Source organism: Tursiops truncatus, chromosome 5 (assembly GCF_011762595.2).
Source record: "Tursiops truncatus isolate mTurTru1 chromosome 5, mTurTru1.mat.Y, whole genome shotgun sequence".
NCBI lineage: Eukaryota > Metazoa > Chordata > Mammalia > Artiodactyla > Delphinidae > Tursiops > Tursiops truncatus.
In genome coordinates, this window is record NC_047038.1 from 26353227 (window position 1) to 26373592 (window position 20366).

General features: G+C 41.9%; 1 protein-coding gene across 4 annotated transcripts in view; it reads left to right on the forward strand.

The window, feature by feature from the left end:
• The first annotated feature begins 10435 nt into the window (after positions 1-10435).
• ARSJ (arylsulfatase family member J) overlaps positions 10436-20366 on the forward strand; it is a 71686-nt gene continuing 61755 nt past the window's right edge. Inside the window, exons 1-2 of one of the 4 annotated variants that reach the window (XM_019927840.3) lie at positions 10436-10529; positions 17073-18736. In XM_019927840.3, the coding sequence (XP_019783399.1) occupies positions 18336-18736 (401 nt within the window). In that variant the 5' untranslated portion in view covers positions 10436-10529; positions 17073-18335. Of the gene's footprint in view, positions 10530-14929; positions 18737-20366 lie in introns of those variants that run through there. The other 3 variants (XM_019927841.3, XM_033856733.2, XM_033856732.2) reach the window with 3 other exon arrangements.

Genomic DNA, 20366 nt, shown 5'->3' on the forward strand with positions numbered 1-20366 from the left:
GGTCTGGCCGAGCCTGTCTATGACCAAAAGGGATGGGCTCCATCACAGCGCCTCAGGCCCAGCGGACACCACACAGGACGGCGTCAGGCCAGAGGTGGTCCAGGACGGCACCGTTCCTCCCACAGACACACTGAGTCTGCAGCTACATATGGAACCGTTCCCTCTGGAGAAGACCCTAAAACTAGCCAAACAGCTCCCTCGCCTCAGGAAATGAGAAAAGGGCCACTTCGAGGTACAGGTACAGTACGAGAGGCTGAGACACAGTCTCGCGATAAACATGCCCTGAGCACGCCTCGACCGCAGAGCGGAATTCAGAACTTCTTCCTGAGGGGTGAAGGGTTCACACCCCACATCGGGCCCCCCCCAGCTTTTAAAGACCTGAACTTGAGAGAGGGAGCCCCTAAAACGTCTTTGAAAACCAGCGGGGTCACATCCAGAAATCCGAGGAGCTGTGGCGAACCAGAAACTGTTCTTAAAGGCGCACGCACAGAGCCACTCGCCCCAGGTCCCAGCGCAGAAGCAGCAGTTTGAAAAGTGCTGAGACTATGGATGAAGGAGATTTAGTTGCTACACTTAAAGCTTCTGCAAGAGGGGCAGGGCCTGTCAGGTTACTCTCCGGGGACAGAGGTGCTGGCAGGTGACCTTTTCGTGTTCCCCCTCCACCTTAACCTACGCCACCTGGCGCCATTTTTTCCTGTCGGTGGGCGCCATCTTCACTCTACCGCCCTCCACAGCGCCAGTAGCTCCCGAAGGGGAGCTTTTACACACGTCTGGTGCCCTGGATTTTGCGGCTGCAGTTTAGGGGACACCGCTTCATCACCTGGCTCTGGCGTCCAGGGGGCCTTGCGTCCCTGGGACCCACAAGACAGTAACGATCCGTGAGAGAGTTCTCAGCTGACTACCATCCTCAGGGTGCTGCACAGAGGACCACGGACTGAAGCAAACTTACAGCTTTTCTGAGAAGGCGGCCTGTTTTCTTGTCCTGGAGCTTTGGCCTGAGGGGCAGGCTTCTGACTGGCACTCTTCTAGAGGCTCTGAAGGTCCTCTCGGGGAACGGAGGCCGGCCGCCACCATAGCTGTGCTCCCCCCCACCCCCCTCCAGCTCACCGGCCTTTTCCGGGAAGGAGTTCATCCCCCTGTCTGGTACCCTGATTTTTGCAGCTGCTGCTAGGGGACACCTCTACATCACTTGTCTCCGGTGACCAGGCGGGTTTATGCTGGTGGGTCCCACGGGACTATAACCAAGGGAGAAAGAGCCCTTAAACTGCTACCACTCTCAGGGCACAGAAGAGGCAACAGAGCCAGGAGCTCAGTTTTTCAGTGAAAGGAGCCTATCGGCTTTCCCTCAGAGCTGCAGCCTGAAGGGCAGGCTCCTAATTCAACACACATCTAAGGGCTGATGGTCAACCTCCCCTGAGACTCAGAGGGTGGGCGCTGTCGTCACACTCTTCCTCTGCCCCAGAGCGTCAGGATCTTCTGGAGGAAACTCTTTCACGTGTCTGGTGCCCCAGTTTTTGCAGCTGCTGCCCAGGGGATGCCCCTTCATCGCCCGGCTCTGGGGGCCAGTGGGACTTGCATTCCGGGGTCCCAGGGGACTGTAACAATTGGAGAAACAGTTCTTGCCAGGCTACCACCTCCAGGGCACTGCACGGACCACAGACTGAAACTCCTCCACAGTCTTTCTGTGAAAGAGGCCTATTTACTCATCCTGGAGCTTCAGCCTGAGGGGCAGGCTTTAGGTTTGCCACGCATCTAGAGGCTAGGAAGATGTTCTCAGTTTGTGCTGTTCCTCTACCTCACTCCAGCTGGCTGGTATCTCCCAGATGGGAGCTTACACAATCGTGGAACGTCAATTTTTGCAGCTGTCACCCAAGAGGTACCTCCAGATCCCCTGCTCTGGAGGTCAGCAGAATTTACCATTGTGGTCCCACATTACTATATATATTTTCATACTTTAAAAGCTGCTGCCTGAGAATCTGGCTTCCAGTTAGTCTGAAATAATGTGCTAAGCTTCTTCCCCTTGGGAAACTGACAGGTCTGGGCACACCCTCAACAACTGGGAGCTATTAAAAATAAAATAGCCTGCTTGGACAATCACAAAGGTTCCAGAGACAACCAAGAGCTGGGGCAAGGTTGAACAGTAAGTTTCATCTTCTACACAAGGCTACTCCTTCAAAACTGGGAGAGGTAGCTCTTTCATCTGATACCTAGAAACAGAGAGTTGAGCAAAATGAGGAAACAGAGGAATGTGCTCCAAATGAAAGAACAGATAAAAACCTCGGTAAAACCTTATGAAATGAGGTACATAATTTACCTGATAAAGAGTTCAACATAATGGTCATAAAGATGCTCCCTGAACTTGGTAGAAAAATGGATGAACTGTGGGAACTTCAACAAAGAGACAGAAAATATAAGAAAGTACCAAACAGAAGTTACAGAGCTACACTACACTACCAGGGTTCAACAGCAGACTAAATGAAGCAGAAGAAAGAACGGCACCTGGCACCTCAGGTGAGACTATGCAGAGAAAGTTGGGTGCGTTGGGAGACAGGTCCTCTTCCAGTCACTGTAGAACCAGGAGCTGAGAGGGCAGAAATGGGAAAAGGGGAGAAAAAGAGAAAGGAGGGACACAAAACTAGCACATTTTGAGCACCTACTATAAAATGCAAATGGCGACAGTACCTCAGAGGATGTTATGAGCGTTAAAAAACTTGACTCACTGGTAAAACCTTATTGAAATTCCTGAAAAATAAAAGTACTAAACAAAATTGTTAGTTTTAGAGAGGTGGGTTGGGAGACCAAATCGAATCTCTGTTCCAATATATTAGCTGTGTAGCTAGTTACTTAACTTACCTCTGTCTCAGTTTCCTTAATTCTAAAATGGAGGTAAAGACACTACCCATTCATAAGGCTGATGCAAGGATTAAATATGTTAATACACACACAGTGTGAAGAAAGTGCCTAGGACTAGTAAGCCATTCAGTAAAAGAGTTATGGTGAAAATATCACATCCTGCCAGGTACTATGCACAATGCTTTCACAAAATCATCTCATTCTTGATGCCCAATTAATGTTCTCTGAGGCAAAAAAATAATAATAATAATAATTTGTATTCTCTTAAAGAAAGATATCACTAGGATATCGTTATGTTTCTTAAGCCCCAAAAATCTGACATCAAGTATTTTTTAAAAGTGGATAGCACTGGACAGTATGCTATTATTAATCTTGAAATATCCTAATGGAAAAATATCCATTGAATTTACTTCTCTTCCACAAATATTTACTGATATGTGCCTGAAATATGTTGAAACTCTGTATGCATAATATTGAAGGAATTTCTTTCAAAAAAGGCCTTTTTATTATATGACAAAAGTTAAGGTCAGAATAGACTTTCTACCATGTCCATTATGTTCATAACTTTTATTCCCAGGTGACTTTTTCCCTCTAGTTTGCATCTCTTTTCTAAGAAGCCATTCAATTCATTTCCTCCTCACTTTGGTCCCTGGAATCAGTCCTTGTTGGTCTTTCCACTCTCACTTCAGCATGCTGCTGTTTTAGGAGGAGCATCCATCGAATATGGCCCTTTATTGTCAGGCCTTGTATCGTGGCCTGGGTACAGGCAGAGGCAAATTAACTACAGGGTTGTTTGGCAGTGTGACTTGCTATATAGCAAACAACACCCAAACTGAGTAGCTTAAAGTAACAGCCACTTTATTTGCTCATGATTCTCTGAGTAAGCTGGGCAGTTCTTCGCTATGGTCAGAAGGTAACTCAGCTGGGGATGATGATTTTGGATGGCGTCATTCATAACTAGTTAGGTCTACTGGGCTTCATCTCTGGAACAAGAGACAATTCGTGTCTGCTTCATGCAGTTTCCCATCCTCCAGTAGGCTAGTTCTGGTTTCTATCACAGAGATCTCAAGGTTCTGAAAAACAGAAAAAGGAAAGGCAAGTCCCCAGGTACAAACACTTTTTAAGCCTCTGTTTACCTTAAGTGTACTTGGGTCCCATTGGACAAAGGAAGTCACATAGTCAAGCTCAGATTCAAGGAGGGGAATATTGATTCCTCCTCTTGATAGGAGAAGCTTTGCAAAGGGCAGCATACAGAGAAGGGAAGAATTTATGACCAGTCTGCACAGGAGGGTGAGCCTAAAAAAAAGCTCACGACATCACAAATATTAGGGGAAAATGAAATTTTTGATATTTGAAATTCAAGAAGGCATTAAGGTGGTTATAATGGAAAGATCAGTACTAAGTTGGATTTCCTTATAATGACATAGGATCTTGATGTTTTAAATTATATGTGGAACAAAAATGGACACCAACTCCTTTTCATTACTTAGTGTCTTAGTCCATTTGGGCTGCCATAACGAAATACCACAGACTGGGTAGCTTAAAAGTAACATAAATTTATTCCTCACAGTTCTGAAGGCCAAGAGTCCAAGATCAAAGTGCCAGCATAGTTGTGTTCTGGTGAAGTCTCTCTTCTTGGTTCCTATCTAGTGCCTCCTTGCTATGTCCTTACATGGTGGAAGCAGCTAGGGATCTCTCTGGAGCCTCTTTTATAAGGTACTACTCCCCGTGAAATTTCCACCCTCGTGGCTTAAGCACCTCCCAAAAGCCCCACCTACTACTACCATCACCTTTGAGAGGTTAGGATTTCAACAAATGCATTTTGGGGTGATTCATTCAGATCATAGCATTTAGAAACCCTAGGGGTCTTCTTCCAGTCGTCCTCTTCTCTGGTAGCATCCATAGTTGGTACAGTTTTAGAAGAAGCAGTTTCAGAGGTAAACCTAAAACTTAACAGCTCATCCTAGTTTTATGGTGTCAGTAATATTAACATGGATTCAGGATACATTCTCAGCATTCTAGGTTCAGAAACTCCAGCTCTATTGTATTATTTCATCCAAGCATTAGCAGATTAGCAATTTATGTGTGAGTAGTTTACACTAACCAAAACTATAAGAAAATGATCAAAAAAATAAGAATGCTAGTTTATTATTTTGAATTTATTATTATATTTTCAGTAGCCAGACAGGCTGCATTTGCTAGTGAAGGTAACTGCTTTCTCTTTTCCTTATAATGTGCATAGTAATAAAAGGTCAAGCAGTGAGAAATGAATCAAGGTATATAGATATGATGATTCTTAAGAGATATTTTATGCAGGTGTAGATAGAAGCTGAGAGTATCTAGGCTCCAATATGAAGGGGAAAACCTACATCTGTCACCTTTTCTCTGTTAAATTTGTCTGTATCCTTCTGGCATGAGATTACCACATGTAGGTGACAATTACATCACAGCCTACTTTACATTGATTACATTTTAGTCTTCAAAAGCTGTGGGAGAGAACCTTCAAAATCATTAAAAGGATAACTAAACAGCAAGAAAAACTCCCCTGAGACTGAATAGCATGAAATCAAGCAATACTCAGCAGCACGGAAGCCAAAGTAAAGAAAATAAATAGAGCTGTTTACCTAAAGTTGGCATATGGTTTCTCCCATATAGATTAGGACCCCTGTTTTAGACTCTCATAGAACTAGATATATCACCTTCAAAGCACTTATCACAATTGTAGCTAATCAGCCATTATTTATTCTACCAGTAAACTGCAATCTCCATGAAAGCATGGACCGTGCCTGTCTTATGCTCTGTTGTATGTATCTCCAATGACTGACAATTATAGTGGACCCTTGATAGGGGATAGTTTAACAAATGGCAAAGCAGGAGGAAGGAAAAAACAAAGGCATAAAACAAGCATATTTTTGAAATTGATTTGAATTGATTGAGAGGATGTGAGCTGAGTGAAGGAATAAATAGGAGAGGGGCCTGCCTACACATGTTAAGAAAGGAAATGATCATCCACTGAAAGAACTATAACAAAAATATATTTGGTAGGAATGAAAGTAGAAGTAGGACATGAGCAAAGATTTCCCACTTTGAGGGATTAGGAGGCCCAAAGTGAAACTGAGCCTAAGGGTGGTTAAAGTGGAAGTAAGAAAGAGATTGGGCAGTTAAAGAGGCTGATAAATCAAAAAGCCAGAAAGAGTACTGTAGACCTGAGCAAGAGGAGCACCTGCCCCAGTTCCCATCCTGTAAAGGGCCTACTCTCCAGCCCTCCTTCAGTTCTGTTCCTTCCCAGAGGGCAGGAAGCCTACACAGAGTCCACATACCCCCTTTTAGATCACATTTGGGACCCAAAAATTCCATGCAAAGATCCCTTTTGCAGGTCTGTTCTCCTGAGGGTGGACCACACACCTATAGTATGCTCCCTGGATCAAGGAGAGAACACAACCATTTATGGGGATATGGACAGTTTGGTCCTGTGGTCTAGAGTGTCTGCACACTAAGAATCTAAAGGCCTTCTGGTGCAGGAGCAGGGACAGGAAAAGAAAGGCATGAACATGAACTTAGGACCACTCAAACCACCAACTAATGACAGGGAACTCTGACAAGTCCAGGAATTCTAATCTTGATAGACTTCCAGATCATTTTGAAGGTAAATATACATTCCAGCTCTCAAATGATATCTTTGTTTCCCATGTATATTCCTTTGCTCGTCCTATAATAGGAGAATGCAGGATTTCTAGGGCAGAAACAAGTTAGATATGAGCTAAATTGATGAAGTCAGAGATTTCAAACGGAAGCCAACCAGAGGAATTCATTGTAGATAGGAGGGTAGAACCTATTTTGTTTAACAATTTATTAGCTTGACATAACTATTAAATATTTAGATATATGGCACATAGGCCTCCATTTTCAATCTTGACACCAGCTCTGTAATGTTAGGGGTGGGCCTAGCCAGGATGTTTACCTTATACTAGAAAGCTGTGATTCTGTAATGATCTTTCACTATGGGTTGATCTTGGCTGGTTGTGGACTTCTTAGTATCCATAACTCTTATTTTTATGTGGAAAGTTAACCAGACTCTTTCCACAACCACTGGCTTAGGTTTAGAGTTCCACCCACTCTTTTCAGATGGGCACAGAGTCATTCATTTGTTCAGGAGACCCCAGAGGCAAAGTGTTTTCTGAAGTCAGAAAAATTAAGGAAACTGGGGAGAGATGAAAGACCAATATGGTGCTTGATAGTTTCAAAACACTTTTATGTTTATCATCTCAATTTGGTTCTTAGAACCACGCTGTAAAAGTGGATGGGGAAGTTATTATTTTCTTTCTTCACAGCTGAAAACTGAAACTCAAAGAGATAGCACCATGGTGGACAACAGAACTAAACTTGAATCTAGTCTTCAAATGTACTTTATTTTTCAAGTAAGGAAAGAAGTACCATATTTACAAAATTTGAGGATATTTTTTAATAAAACAAGATATGTGAACCTACAGTGAATACCTATATGTAATTTCACTGTGAGAAGATGATATAGTATTTTTTGAAAATACATAAATTCTTCGCTGGCTTCTGTTTTGAAATCTCTCTGACCTTATCAATTTAGCTGGTATCTAACAGGCTTAAGGCCTAGAAAGCCTGTACTTTTATTAAGGAGAGAGAAAAGGAATAAAAAGAAGAAACAGAGGGTATAATTTTAGGGCTAGAATTCTTCTCACTCTTTATTTTTACCTGATGTCACTGAGGCTCAGAAAAGTTAAGTGAATTGCCCCAAATCACAAAGAGACAGAAGGAAGAATATGACCATGAAACCACATCTGATTCACAACTCTGAGGCTTTCCTTCTCGCTGTGTCCCGTTAAACTGTTTTCACTCCCTTGCATTATATATAAATAGTGCTCCCATGACCGTTTGCATCAATATACCTTTTTTATTCCACTGAATTATTTCCTTAGGATAGTATCAAAGAATGCTGTTACTGAGCTAATATGTTGAGATATCTGTATCGTTTGTGATACGATATTGTGATACGTATTATGCTTAAAGGATATATCAAACCAATGCTCTCAGAGGAGTACCAATTTCACGCCAATCGTACTAATATTATATATCATATACCATTCTTTTTACTAACTTAATAGGTATAAAAATGTATGATAGGGCTTCCCTGGTGGCGCAGTGGTTGAGAGTCCGCCTGCCGATGCAGTGGACACAGGTTTGTGCCCCGGTCCGGGAAGATCCCACATGCCGCGGAGCGGCTGGGCCCATGAGCCATGGCCGCTGAGCCTGCGCGTCCGGAGCCTGTGCTCTGCAACGGGAGAGGCCACAACAGTGAGAGGCCCGCGTACCGCAAAAAAAAAAAAAAAAAAAAAAAAAAAAAGTATGATAATTTGCTTCACTTTATATTCCTTTCATTACAAATAAGATAAATGTTTTTACTTTCTTTTGATCCATTTCTATTTGCATTAATTGCCCAACTTCTTTACATACTAATTATTGGTGGTCAGGATATTTTTCTTATAAATTCGAATGAACTCTTTATATGGAAAACATATGATCTCTTTTCTTGCTATAGTACTAGAAGTATTTTACCAGCTTATTTTCCTTTTAGGGTTTAGCTTTGTAAATTAATTTTCACACAGTTAAAATTGTATATCTATTACGTTGAACAAGCACAACCAGCAGATTCTAACAACTTTGTTTTTATTTCTCAGTGTTTCTTTAAATTCTGTGGGCCTAATGTCTCTTGCCCTCAGACTTCTAGACTCACTCACAAATAACAAATAATCTGTGGTCGTGGTACATCACAGAACCTGATCTTAATTCAGAATTAGGATCCCCAATCATATATAATTAGGAAAACTCTGAGCTTCATTTAAAGCAAATCTTCTGTCTGTTCCCCAGATCAGTACTACTTCAGCCTGGAAACCTAGAGTATTTTTCCAGTTCCCTGTTCCCTGCCTTGTATTTCCACTTCTCCTTCTCTAGCTTGTTAACTTCAACTTCTACTCCTCTAGGATCGGTGTGCAGGGAGGGAGAACAGGTAGGTGAGTCAAGTAGGTTCTTGAATGATGCCTCTGATGCATCTGGGCCTAGCAGGTGCTCAGGGTGACTTTTCTTCATGTGGGCCCCCCACAGTGTCTTATCTGCAATTCCCTTGACATGGGAACAGGCGTCTCTAGGCATATTCTAAAGAGTCAGCCCCTCAGAATGGAGAGCTACCCCTTGATTCTCTTTATGGAAGTCTGCCTGAGCCTGCAGGAGACCTTCCTGAACAGGACCTGAGACAATTCCAGGCCTGCTTCCTTTCACATGTGGCCCACATCTGGTTTCCAGGGAACACTCGAGCATCCTTTGCCCCACCAAACTCTGGGAGAGCTGGCCAGCCCCTGTAAACCCCTCTCTTCCTTTGGTTCATTGACACCCTGTCCTGATGTGTCTCAAGCAACAACCAGGTACCAGACCACAGGACCTCAGAGTCAGTATCTCCCACCTTGGACCCATGTAGGCAGGTTTAGAGGCAGGTTTAGGTGTTCTCAGGGCACACCAACAACTTTATAAAAATATGTCTTCACAAATCCTTTCTAATCTCCACACACTCTGACCCTTTGTTGCCTTGGCATGGGTGAGAATTTTAAGAGTTGTCAAACTTGTTTTTAATAATCTCCTTTGAAAACTGGTATCTTGTTCTGGCATACCTCTTTGGAAAATCACAGCTTGAATCTTGGCACCTTTATTAAAACTTCTGATGTAATAGTCTGTTAAAAGTATTTCATAATCAGTCATTTACCATTGAAATTTCTGTATCATTTAAAAACTGAAAATAAAAGTTTCCCCATATACCTGACATATAGTCAATTAAATTTTCTGTTGGAGTTTCCTTCATTTAAATTTTTTTAAGCTCTCCAACTTCAACTAGATATGTTTTTCTCTTGGTGTGTGCTAATTATTCATTTTTTTTAGTATGGTTACATAATTATCCAAGTATTATGTTCATCACTCTGTCTTTAACCTTTCATTTTGAAAAGTTTATTTTCGTATATGTTTTCCTATAACATCAAATCCATTTTTGGCCTCTTCTTTCTTTAATTAATCAGTGTTTAATTATTGTTGTACAATAATATGTTCTACTACCTGGTAAGGCTGGGGCCTTCCTATAACTCTTCTTCTTGAGATTACCTTATGTTGAGTTCTGAATTATCATCAGATAGAGGTTTTGACTCAATGACATTAAACTCATTAAACTTAGGAATAATTTATAATTTAGGAATAATTATCATAGTAATAGCAAATTAAAACAAACATTAATAATGCTTACAATGGACCAAGCATTGTTCTATGTGCGTTTCAAATATTAACTCATTTAATTCTCAAAACAACTTTGAAAAAAAAAAAAACAACTTTGGTCTATTTAATTATTGGCCCTATTTCTTCAACTCTTCCTGTATCCACAGCTTTGTCCTGGCCTAATCCTGGGAAGGGTGTATTTTCTACCCCTTGACTCTGGGCTTGGTCATAAGATTTGCATTGGCCAATGGCACATGAGGAGATAAGCTGAGTGTTGGTATGTGCTTGCTTGGCTGGGCTTGCTCTCTGTGCTTCAGCCATTGCCATGAGAAGAACCTGCGTCTATCCCACTGAACGCAGGAGATGGGAAACACTTGGAGCAGATGCACAGACCTGTAAGACTAAATTATTGTTGTTTTTAGCCATTGAGTTTTGGAGTGGTTTGTTAAGCAGCACTGTTTGGCAACAGCTAAGTAATATGCCACACTATCCATTAGGTACTGTTACTATCCCCATTTTACAAATGAGAAAAATGAGGCAAAGAGAAGATAAGTAACTTATTAGCTAGCAAATGGGCAGAATGGCGCTAGATGCATGCTTTTAACTATCTTTACAATATTTGGTACTTCGTTTTGAAGAAAGTTTATTCAAAACCATTTATTCAAATTTTTTCATCTTCCAATATAAATATATACTTTTCTTTGTAAGGACTCCACACGTCTCATCTAGTTTATTCTAACATTTATATTATTTGATGATTATTAGGGTTTTTCTTTATAGATTTTGGACTAAAACCTTGTTTTATTTTTCAACCTACTTTGTTATCAATACTTCAAAACTTTAGAGCTTTATCATTGTCAATGTTGGTAAACACAGATGAGAAATAAGCTTTGGTAAGCTATTCGCAGAGAACTTATCCCAATGAACTAACACCTACTGTGTTCTTTATCTCACTGTCCTCTTTACTCTTGACTCTATTGACCTCTCCCACTTCCTGGTGTGCTGGTTCTCTGGTTCTTGGCTATTTGATATACTATTATCTTTGATGTCCTTCTCTTGCTCCCCACTTTGTTATAAAATAATAACACCTGTATAAGTAAAGTATGGTTGTGAAGAGCACTGAGACGGTTCATGAAAAACCGCTTCATATAGTGCTGGCACCATGCCATTATTAAGTAATGTTCAATAAATGTCGCCCCCTTTGCCATTATATTTCTCTTGCTACTTCTTAGTCTCCTTGTGGGCCCCATTTTATCTTCCCTATCCTTAAATAGTTCTGTCCTAGGCCCTTTCTCACTCCCATTTTCCACCTTTCTCTGGGAAATTTTACCCACTCTAGGTGTGGATGAAATTTTCTGTTCTGCCCTATTCCCTGAGGTCCAGACCCATATATCCACCTAACTATTGCACTCCTTCATTGAGATGGCTCACAGACCTCAAATTCAACAACATTAAAGTAATTATTTGCTGTCTACTCCCAAACCTGCTAGTGCTTTCATGACTCCTACCATTATAAATGGTACCACTATTCATTCAATTTCTCCAAGCCAGAAACTAGGTATAATCATTCATTCCTCCCTCATTCTTTTTCTCCAGTCACTAACTTCTATTTATTTTACTACTGAATATCTTATAAATTTCATACAATTTTTATTCTTTGATTCAATTGATTCTTATATTCTTAAATTCATATGATTGTTATAGATTCATAAAGTCCATAATCAGGAATATGCTACTTCCCTGGATATCTGATCAAGCACTTACTCTTACTGGTGAGCCTTGACTTTGGATTTCACATCTGTCTAGCCCCATTGAGACCAGACACCACACCACATCAATATCAGGAGGTCACCACCCTACACCTTTGGTCCATGCCACAGGGATAGTAACAGGAATTTTACCCAAAGACATCTATGGAGGAGCTGGATTCCAAACTTAGCTCTTCCTGCTGGTCTTCCCTTTGAGTGTTTCTGAATCCACCAATGCCTGCACAGACTGCTGTCCCACATAATCACCCCCTTAGACTTTAATGCCTCTCCCTTCTTTTCTAGATCCTGGTGGTTTAGCCATATCCCAACTGTGCTTCTTCCTGCCATCTTACAGGAACTAGGTGCTCAGTCCTCAGATGTGCTGACTCTAGACTTATCCACCTATTTTTCCGCTGTGTTTCCCATATTATATTTGGTAGATGGCACCAACCTTATCCATTAAGCAATCGCATTAAAGCTTCTTGATGCTTTAGGTTCTAAATCAGTGGTGCTCAAAACTCAACACACATGAGAATCACCCGGAAAGTTTTTTCTAATATAGATATTTTCAGACTTTGAGTATTTTGATTTAGGTTTTGGGTGGAGCTGGGAATTTCCTTTTTAAAAAAATCACTAAAGGATTCTATTGAGCAGCCGGGCTTAGGAATTGATACTGTAAACAGAAAATTGCTATGTAAATGATATAGAATTTTATTTACAATTTAATCAATAAAACAGATTTTAAAATTATAGAAATTACCATGCTTTCCCATAATAAACATTTTGTTTAAAAGTCTGCTTTCACATAAAGATGTTTATAGAATGGAAGAAAGATCTCTTCTTTGAGACTTCAGATTTTCTGAATTTCTCATGTCAAAAACCTTGCTACTTTTGGGTAACCACAGTTTTACACAGTTGAAACTTTGGTGTCTCATGTTTTCTTTATAAATTATTATAGCTTATTTCAACAGAGACTTTCCATAAAAGGGGAAGTGATCTCAATTACTAAACCAGGCATTTAACCATCCTACTTGGTCTTATTCAGCGAGCTGTTGTTTCTTGTGACAATGGCTCAAAGTAGCCTTAGATCCATAGCCTCAAAAAGAGTTAATAATGATTAATAAGGAGTTTATTATATGGAATTCATGTGAAGATGACTATATTAGGACAAACTTGTTTTAGACAATTTGTGTATGAACTTAAACTTAGTAATAGCCTTCATTTTTAAGAACTTAATATACTTATAAACCCAAACAAGCACCAATTAGGATTTTAAATCTTTTAATAGTCTGTAGATCCCTAGATTGACCATTTTCACATTTTTTTAAAGCTGCATTTAAAAATTAGCTGTATCTTTTAAGCATCTGAGTACATGTTTAGTTGAAAATAAATAACCTACAGAAGAAAAGGAAACAGTGTAGTAGGCATGCTATCCTACTAGGGAAAAAACACCAAAAAACAAAACTTGTTTATATGTATGCAATTTGTAAGCTAGGGCAATTCTGTCCATGCATACTGTGCTACAGGAAATGTCATCTCTATGGTGAGGCTTAACATAAATGTTTCAAAGAAATTCTGTGCAACTACACATTTTACTGCTTATCTGTGATTTTTCTTAGCTTCTCTATTTACTGATAGGCTCCTCATATCCACTCCTTCATTCCACCCTCCACTCCTAGCCATCTACTACCCTTGGTCTGTCCCCTGGGGAGCCCCAGGCCACACTGTGGTGCCTTATTCTGATCTCCCCTCTCTAGTAGTGACCATCCTGCCAATTTACCCTACTCCTTTTTTTCCTTTAACATTATCCAATCAAAGGAGGTCCTATCTTGTGTCCCTTATTCCTTTGTCCCATGTGTTCCTCTTAGTTGATTACTTACTTCTTTCTAAACTTTCAGTGAATGCCCATCTCCCATCAGATGGCATAGCCATAGCATAGTTCTTTATCCTAAAATATATATTGCTGTAGAAATTTTACACATTGTGGCAGTTGTGTGAGTCTAGTCTTTACTCCCTCAAATCTCTCCCTAAAAATATCCTGTGATTTCTTATATTTTTCATCACGTCTTGCTCGAAAACAAAAAACTTCAATAGACTTAGTCTTCTCAGGGTAAAACTACAACTCTTCAAACTTTTATGGACTGAAGCAATTCATTTGTAGCTTCTATCTCTACAAATCCCAGAAATAACCTAAATAAGATTTAGTAGAATATTTTATCATATTATGTCCTGTTTAAAGGACCTCATCACTCCTAATGTCCTCAGAATCAAGGTCCATCCCTTCATAGCTTTTCAGAGTCCTTCAATATCTGGTGTCACTTGAACATTCTAACATTATTTTCCAAACTCTCCCAGTCCAACTGTGTCTTGGCCAGTTGGTATTCTCTTTCCTTTTATCTGAAATGTCCTTCCTTTAACTTCTCCTCCTTTCCAAATTTCCATCATACTTTAAGGCATAGCTTCAATCCCATCTCCTGATTAAGCTTTACCTGAATAATTGGTTCACACTAATTTCACCTCTAAGCAATTCTGCTTTTCTCATCTTTTTAACTGAATCAAATAGTATCTTTAATTTTTATATAATCATTCCATAACTAGAGTAGTGTATTTGCAATGTGACCACATCCAAGCCAAAATAAACCTAAGATGTGATTCCACAAGGGAACCTGATGCCTGAACACCAAGATGCCAGCTCAGGAAAGAACCATAAGTTATTGAGGATCTTTAACTTGGGATTTCATAAGGATGTTAAAACTATTGCTTAGGGCTTCCCTGGTGGCGCAGTGGTTAAGGGTCCGTCTGCAAATGCAGCGTACATGGGTTCGTGGCCCCGTCCGGGAGGATCCCACATGCCGTGGAGCGGCTGGGCCCGCGAGCCATGGCCGCGGAGCCTGTGCGTCCGGAGCCTGTGCTCCGCAACGGGAGAGGCCACAACAGTGAGAGGCCCACTTACCACCAAAAAAAAAAAAAAAAAAAAACTATTGCTTAGAGTGCATGAAACCAATCCTATAATTAGAAATGCAAAGTTTATGTATTTAAAATATCAATATAGGTACAATAAAGCATAGGCCATTCAACAGCCTATGATTTCATTCTCAAGTCTTATGTATGTGGAAATAATCCTTACCTATATCCTACCGTGGGTGGGGCATTCAGCTGATGGATTTTCCCCTTTGAGTCACATCTCCTTTGGTCTACCATGGCATGACCATTCTTGTTTCTTGGCTCTTATTACTAACTGTAAGTAGTTCTTAGTCTCCTTTAGTGTTACTCCAGAAATGGCTTTTTTAGGGCTGAGTTCTGCCTTTCCATCCTGTGTGTGGATAGTCTGCATGCCTTGTGTGGGGATTAGAATTCTCTGACTCTGGCAGCTGTGTTCTTTCTGTGCTGTATGGCTGGAAAACATCTTAAAGCCACTTGTGGGAAGAACAGCTTTTGAAAAATATGGGTTTTAAAGTCAGACAGATTTCTAAGTCTAAATTTCCTGCAAAAGAGGATAATAAACAATATAACATCTCCCTCAGTTTTAAGGTTACTTCCTTGTACCACCTTACCCACTAACCACACTAAGTCAGCTTACTTTGTTTTAAAATGTCTTGGAATTTTGTTCCTTCTCTTTTGAATACTTATCTGGATACTTATACAGAATACCACAGAATAGTAAGTATTAGAGTTTAGGAATGATTAGTTTATCAGTATATTTCTTCCCTACCACAATGTAAGTTCCACTAGAGCAGAGGCTATACCTGACGTAGTTCACGATTATATTTCCAGCTTCCAGCACTGGCCCAGCTCCTCAAATATTTGTTGAATGGGTGGATATCTTATAAGGTTGGTGGAGAAGGAAAGGAGGCAAAGTGTATAAAACAGTGTATAAATACTTACAGATATGTGTGTGTGTGTGTTTATCAGTACATAGAGTGTTATGGTTAGCACATGGTAAGTATTTGGTAAATGTTAACGTTTATTTTTTTACTCTTGCTTGAAATGTGAACTGAAAATGGCCCTCTTTCTTGTATAGCAACACGGACACTTCTTGTATTATGTCATTGACCCTCCCCAACTAAAGGTACCTGGATTGATCTGAATGTTTATTTTCATCTTTTCTACTCAAGCACCTGGCTAGACCCACAGAGCTGGGAGCATTACCTCACAGTGCTTTCAATCTCCCAATACTCAGTTCACTCATTACACATTTGGTGATTTAACTCAGAGAATTGCCAAGATCACATTTCCAAGCTGGTCTTCTAAAACTGCCCATCTCTCCACAGACTAACCAGAATGGCCTCAGGGAAGAGAACAGACTAGTAGAAGGCTACACATGTTAGCAAAAATAACTGCATAGTGCACACTACAAGTTTCAACGGTGTTAAATTTCCATTTGACTAATGTTTTGCTTAGAAACTTAACAGGAACTTTAGCAACAGGACAGAATATAACATTGTAAATCAACTATACTTCAATAAAATAAGTAGATAAAAATAAGTAAATGGCTAAATGAAACTTAGATTTATACCTAGGCAATTGGGAGAATCTGACATTTTATGTGCCAGCATATAGTAGGTGCTCAATAAATAACTACTGAATGAATTTGGGGAGGGGAGAAAGCATGTCTCGGTGGCTCTTGGCATTAATTGCCTCCCCCTACAGATACTATAAATCCCATTCCTGTCTTTGAGCAGAGATTTAAAAACAGGACTCTAGTAAAAGCAGGCATATCTTCATAATCAGGACAAGCTTTTGCTTTACTACACATAGTTATAAAAAAACGCGGGGGGGACAAAGTTTCCCGAATTTCTAGATGGGAAATGGTGGTTTCTGTACTGCAGGAGTGCAGACCGGCCTCGTGGTTCCTGAGGGCGAGATGTGTAACTCCTCTTCCTCCCCATGTTCTTGGCTGAGACACGCTAAGGGTCAGTTTGTGGAAATGCAAGGAGAAGGCGATTTCAGTATCTTCGGGTAGAGAGACGCTAATGAGGAAGTCAGGCTGTAAAGGCCAGCAATAGGGAAAGGGAATTCAACTTAACTTGTAGTCGGGACTGTTTAAAAAAAAAAGGAGGCGGGAATAAAAGAAGTAGGAAAAATTGGGGGGAGGAGAGAGACTAGAAAAGGAAAACCAGAAGAGGAAGGAAGGAGTGTTATCTACGCAATTTGTTGTTTCTCCTGCTCTTCCTCTCTCACTCCCTCCAGAAGCTAGAAAAAGTTTGCATGCACAGCATTCGGAATGGGAGAGCGGTCTCTTGATTTGCAGACCCGTGAGGAGAAGCGCCCACTTCACCCTTCCCCGTTCCCGCCGCCGTTTTCCCCCTCTCCGGAGGATGGAGGGCAGTCCTCGAGACCCAGGGAAGCGGTAGCCCAGGCGGATCCCCCTGGATCCAGCAGGGCTCAAGCAGCGGGCAGCTCTCTCTCCGGCAAAACCTCCCCTCCCTCCTCCCTCCTCCTCCCGAAAAGGAAAAAGATCGAACCTCTAAACCGGCTTTACCCTCCCCCTCTTCCTGGGGGAGCTAAAGCAGAGAGTACAGTTCTGTGATTCACTGGAGAGAAAAGAGGGTGGAGGCAGCAGAGAACTCCAGTGCCAAAACTAAGTAAGTTCTCTGACAAAACGCACGCAGCTTGCGGCGCCTCCGCCGGGCCACCAACCCCGCGGAGACCAAGTGGGCTTGGCGTGGAGCGTGCACGGGGTCAGGGACCCACTTCGGTCCCCGTGCGCTCCAGCAGCGGAGAGAAGGAACCGCTGCTCGAAATTCCTGCGGAGAAGAGGTGGTCAGCGGTGGAGGGAGATCAGTAAAGCGGGCTGTTTTTGTCATTTCGCCGCCTGGTGAGTGTCGGGGAGATTGGCAAACGCCTCGGAGAAGACCGAGAGAAATAGCTCTGGAAAAGTGGAGAGAGTGATCCGGAGGCCGGTTCACTGCATGCTGCTTGTTATCTGCATGGGTAAGAGCTCTTTTTCGGCGGTTCCACTTCCCAGTACTTTCCAGGTGATCGGACTGCCGGACCTACGGTCGACCCCGCAACCAACGGTGCGCGCGCCCCTGGGAGAACCTCACTCCTCCACCTCGAGGGCGAAAAGTTATGGCTACGAAAAGTTCCTGCCCAAGGTGATTATCAATTCCTTACTTGATTTTTTTTTTTCTCTTGAGAACTTTTGGGTGGAGGCATTAACTTTTTGTGTGTAAGCTACTTTGGGGAGCGAGGAGGAGGAGGAAAAAGTGCGATCTGATGGAGAAAAGCGACTCCTTGGTCTCTGACACGTCCCATCCCCTAAGCCACCACGTGTAGAAGATTAAAGTTGTTGGACGTGTTGACAGCTGAGAGGAGCACGGACTTCTTTCCAGGCGGAGACCCCTCCACCTCCACCGCCTGTTGGTTCTACCCCTCCTGCGTGCATGTGTGCGCCAGCGGCGGCGCGCGGTGCGTTGTTCTGCCTTGGAGTTTCAGCCGGGACCAGAGTGAATGGCCCCCAGGGGCTGCGCGGGACCTCCGCCGCCGCCACTTCCTCCGCAGGCCTGGGTCTGGCCCGGAAAGATGCTAGCCATGGGGGTGCTGGCAGGCTTCTGGGTCCTCAGCCTCCTCACCTACGGTTACCTGTCCTGGGGCCAGGGCTTGGAGGAGGAAGAGGAAGGGGCTATGCGACCTCAAACTGGAGAGAGACCAGAGCCCAGCATAACTACCATCTCCCAGCCCCATCTCATTTTCATCCTAGCGGATGATCAGGGATTTAGAGATGTGGGTTACCACGGATCGGAGATAAAGACTCCCACTCTTGACAAGCTTGCTGCCGAAGGAGTTAAACTGGAGAACTACTATGTCCAGCCTATTTGCACACCGTCCAGGAGTCAGTTTATTACTGGAAAGTAAGTATTACTGCTTCATATATTTATTCCTCGGAGATATATTAAGCACTTAATTACGATCCAGCTCCTAACTTACTGGAGTTGCAGAAGATATGGGGAACTAAATGTATGAATGAGTGAATGAATGAATGGATCAAATGCATTTAGTTGTGGTGGGAATTAAAATGGATGTCCTGTTGATGATCTTGAAAGTCTCATCACTAGTTTAGTCTCATTTTTCTTACTCTCAGAGCCTGCTGTGAAGGGCCTTCAGAGTTTTAAAATGAGATCAGAACTTGTAAACTCCCACCTACCAACCACAGGTCTCCAGAAGTGTTCTCCTTTTCTAAATCTATTTTGGCTTTTGAGCATGTTCAGATTTTGTTTCAGGTGTCACAATAGAATTCACAGTCACCATCATTGATAAGAAAAACAGACCAAATTTTTTCTGGACTCTTGGTTTCTTCTTCTTTCTTTTTTTTTATAAATTTATTTATTTTTGGCTGCGTTGGGTCTTTGTTGCTGTGCATGGGCTTTCTCTAGTTGCAGTGAGCAGGGGCTACTCTTGGTTGCAGTGCGCGGGCTTCTCATTGGGGTGGCTTCTCTTGTTGCAGAGCATGGGCTCTAAGCGCGTGAGCTTCATTAGTTGTGGCACATGAGCTTCAGTAGTTGTGGCTTGTAGGCTGTAGAGCGCAGGCTCAGTAGTTGTGGCGCATGGGCTTAGTTGCTCCGCGGCATGTGGATCTTCCCGGGCCAGGGCTCAAACCTGTGTCCCCTGCGTTGGCAGGCGGATTCTTAACCACTGTGCCACCAGGGAAGTCCCTCTTGGTTTATTCTTAAATCTGGGACTGAATAATCAAAGCCACAGGTAATCACAGAGAGAAGAGGGGCCAAAGAAACGTATGGAAGGCAGTGTAAAATCTGACCAGTGTACATGTGACTCTATTTGGGTCTTTGATAAGTAATTTTCTCCGACAGGATCACTAAGGAAGGCAATGTGTAATTACCAGGGTAGTTCTCAAAATGGGAGAAGATAACAGTTGTAAATGCTCAGCATGAGTTAAACGTCATCTGAAGTTTTCTGCTGCTCCTCACACATCTGGGAATTTTCTGATTAACTCTAAGAAAAAGCAGATTATTAGGATGCTTAAGTAAGTGTTTTTAGTATTATCATTGCTTTGCTAAACAGCTAAATATTCTACTTAGGGTGTTCACTCATTTTCATATTTTTACTCTATCCTGTCAGAATGTAGGTTACTATAACTGATTTGCATGTCCAAATTCAGCCTGTGGAACTGAGATAAACTAGGAGACGCAGAGGTCCAGCTGCCACTGGACAGAGGTGGAAGAAAAGCCTTAGTGGTTTCAGTGTATGAGTCTTGTGATTTCAGTTCCAGGGGACCCTTGCTTCAGTGAAGTTGTTCTTGGAATTGGATCCTATAAGAGTAGCCAGTATCCATTGGAAAAATAAAGACTATTTTGTAGTAATCTCTGTCTTGCAGAGACTTTTGCTTAATATACGATTTCTACTGCTTAGCAAACTGTCACAAGTTAGCATCACTGCCAGAAAAGAAAAAAAAACAGTCCTTTCCTCTCTTTAGTGGGAGAGTAAAGAAGACTCACTGTACTTCAGAGTCATTTTAAAGGTTAA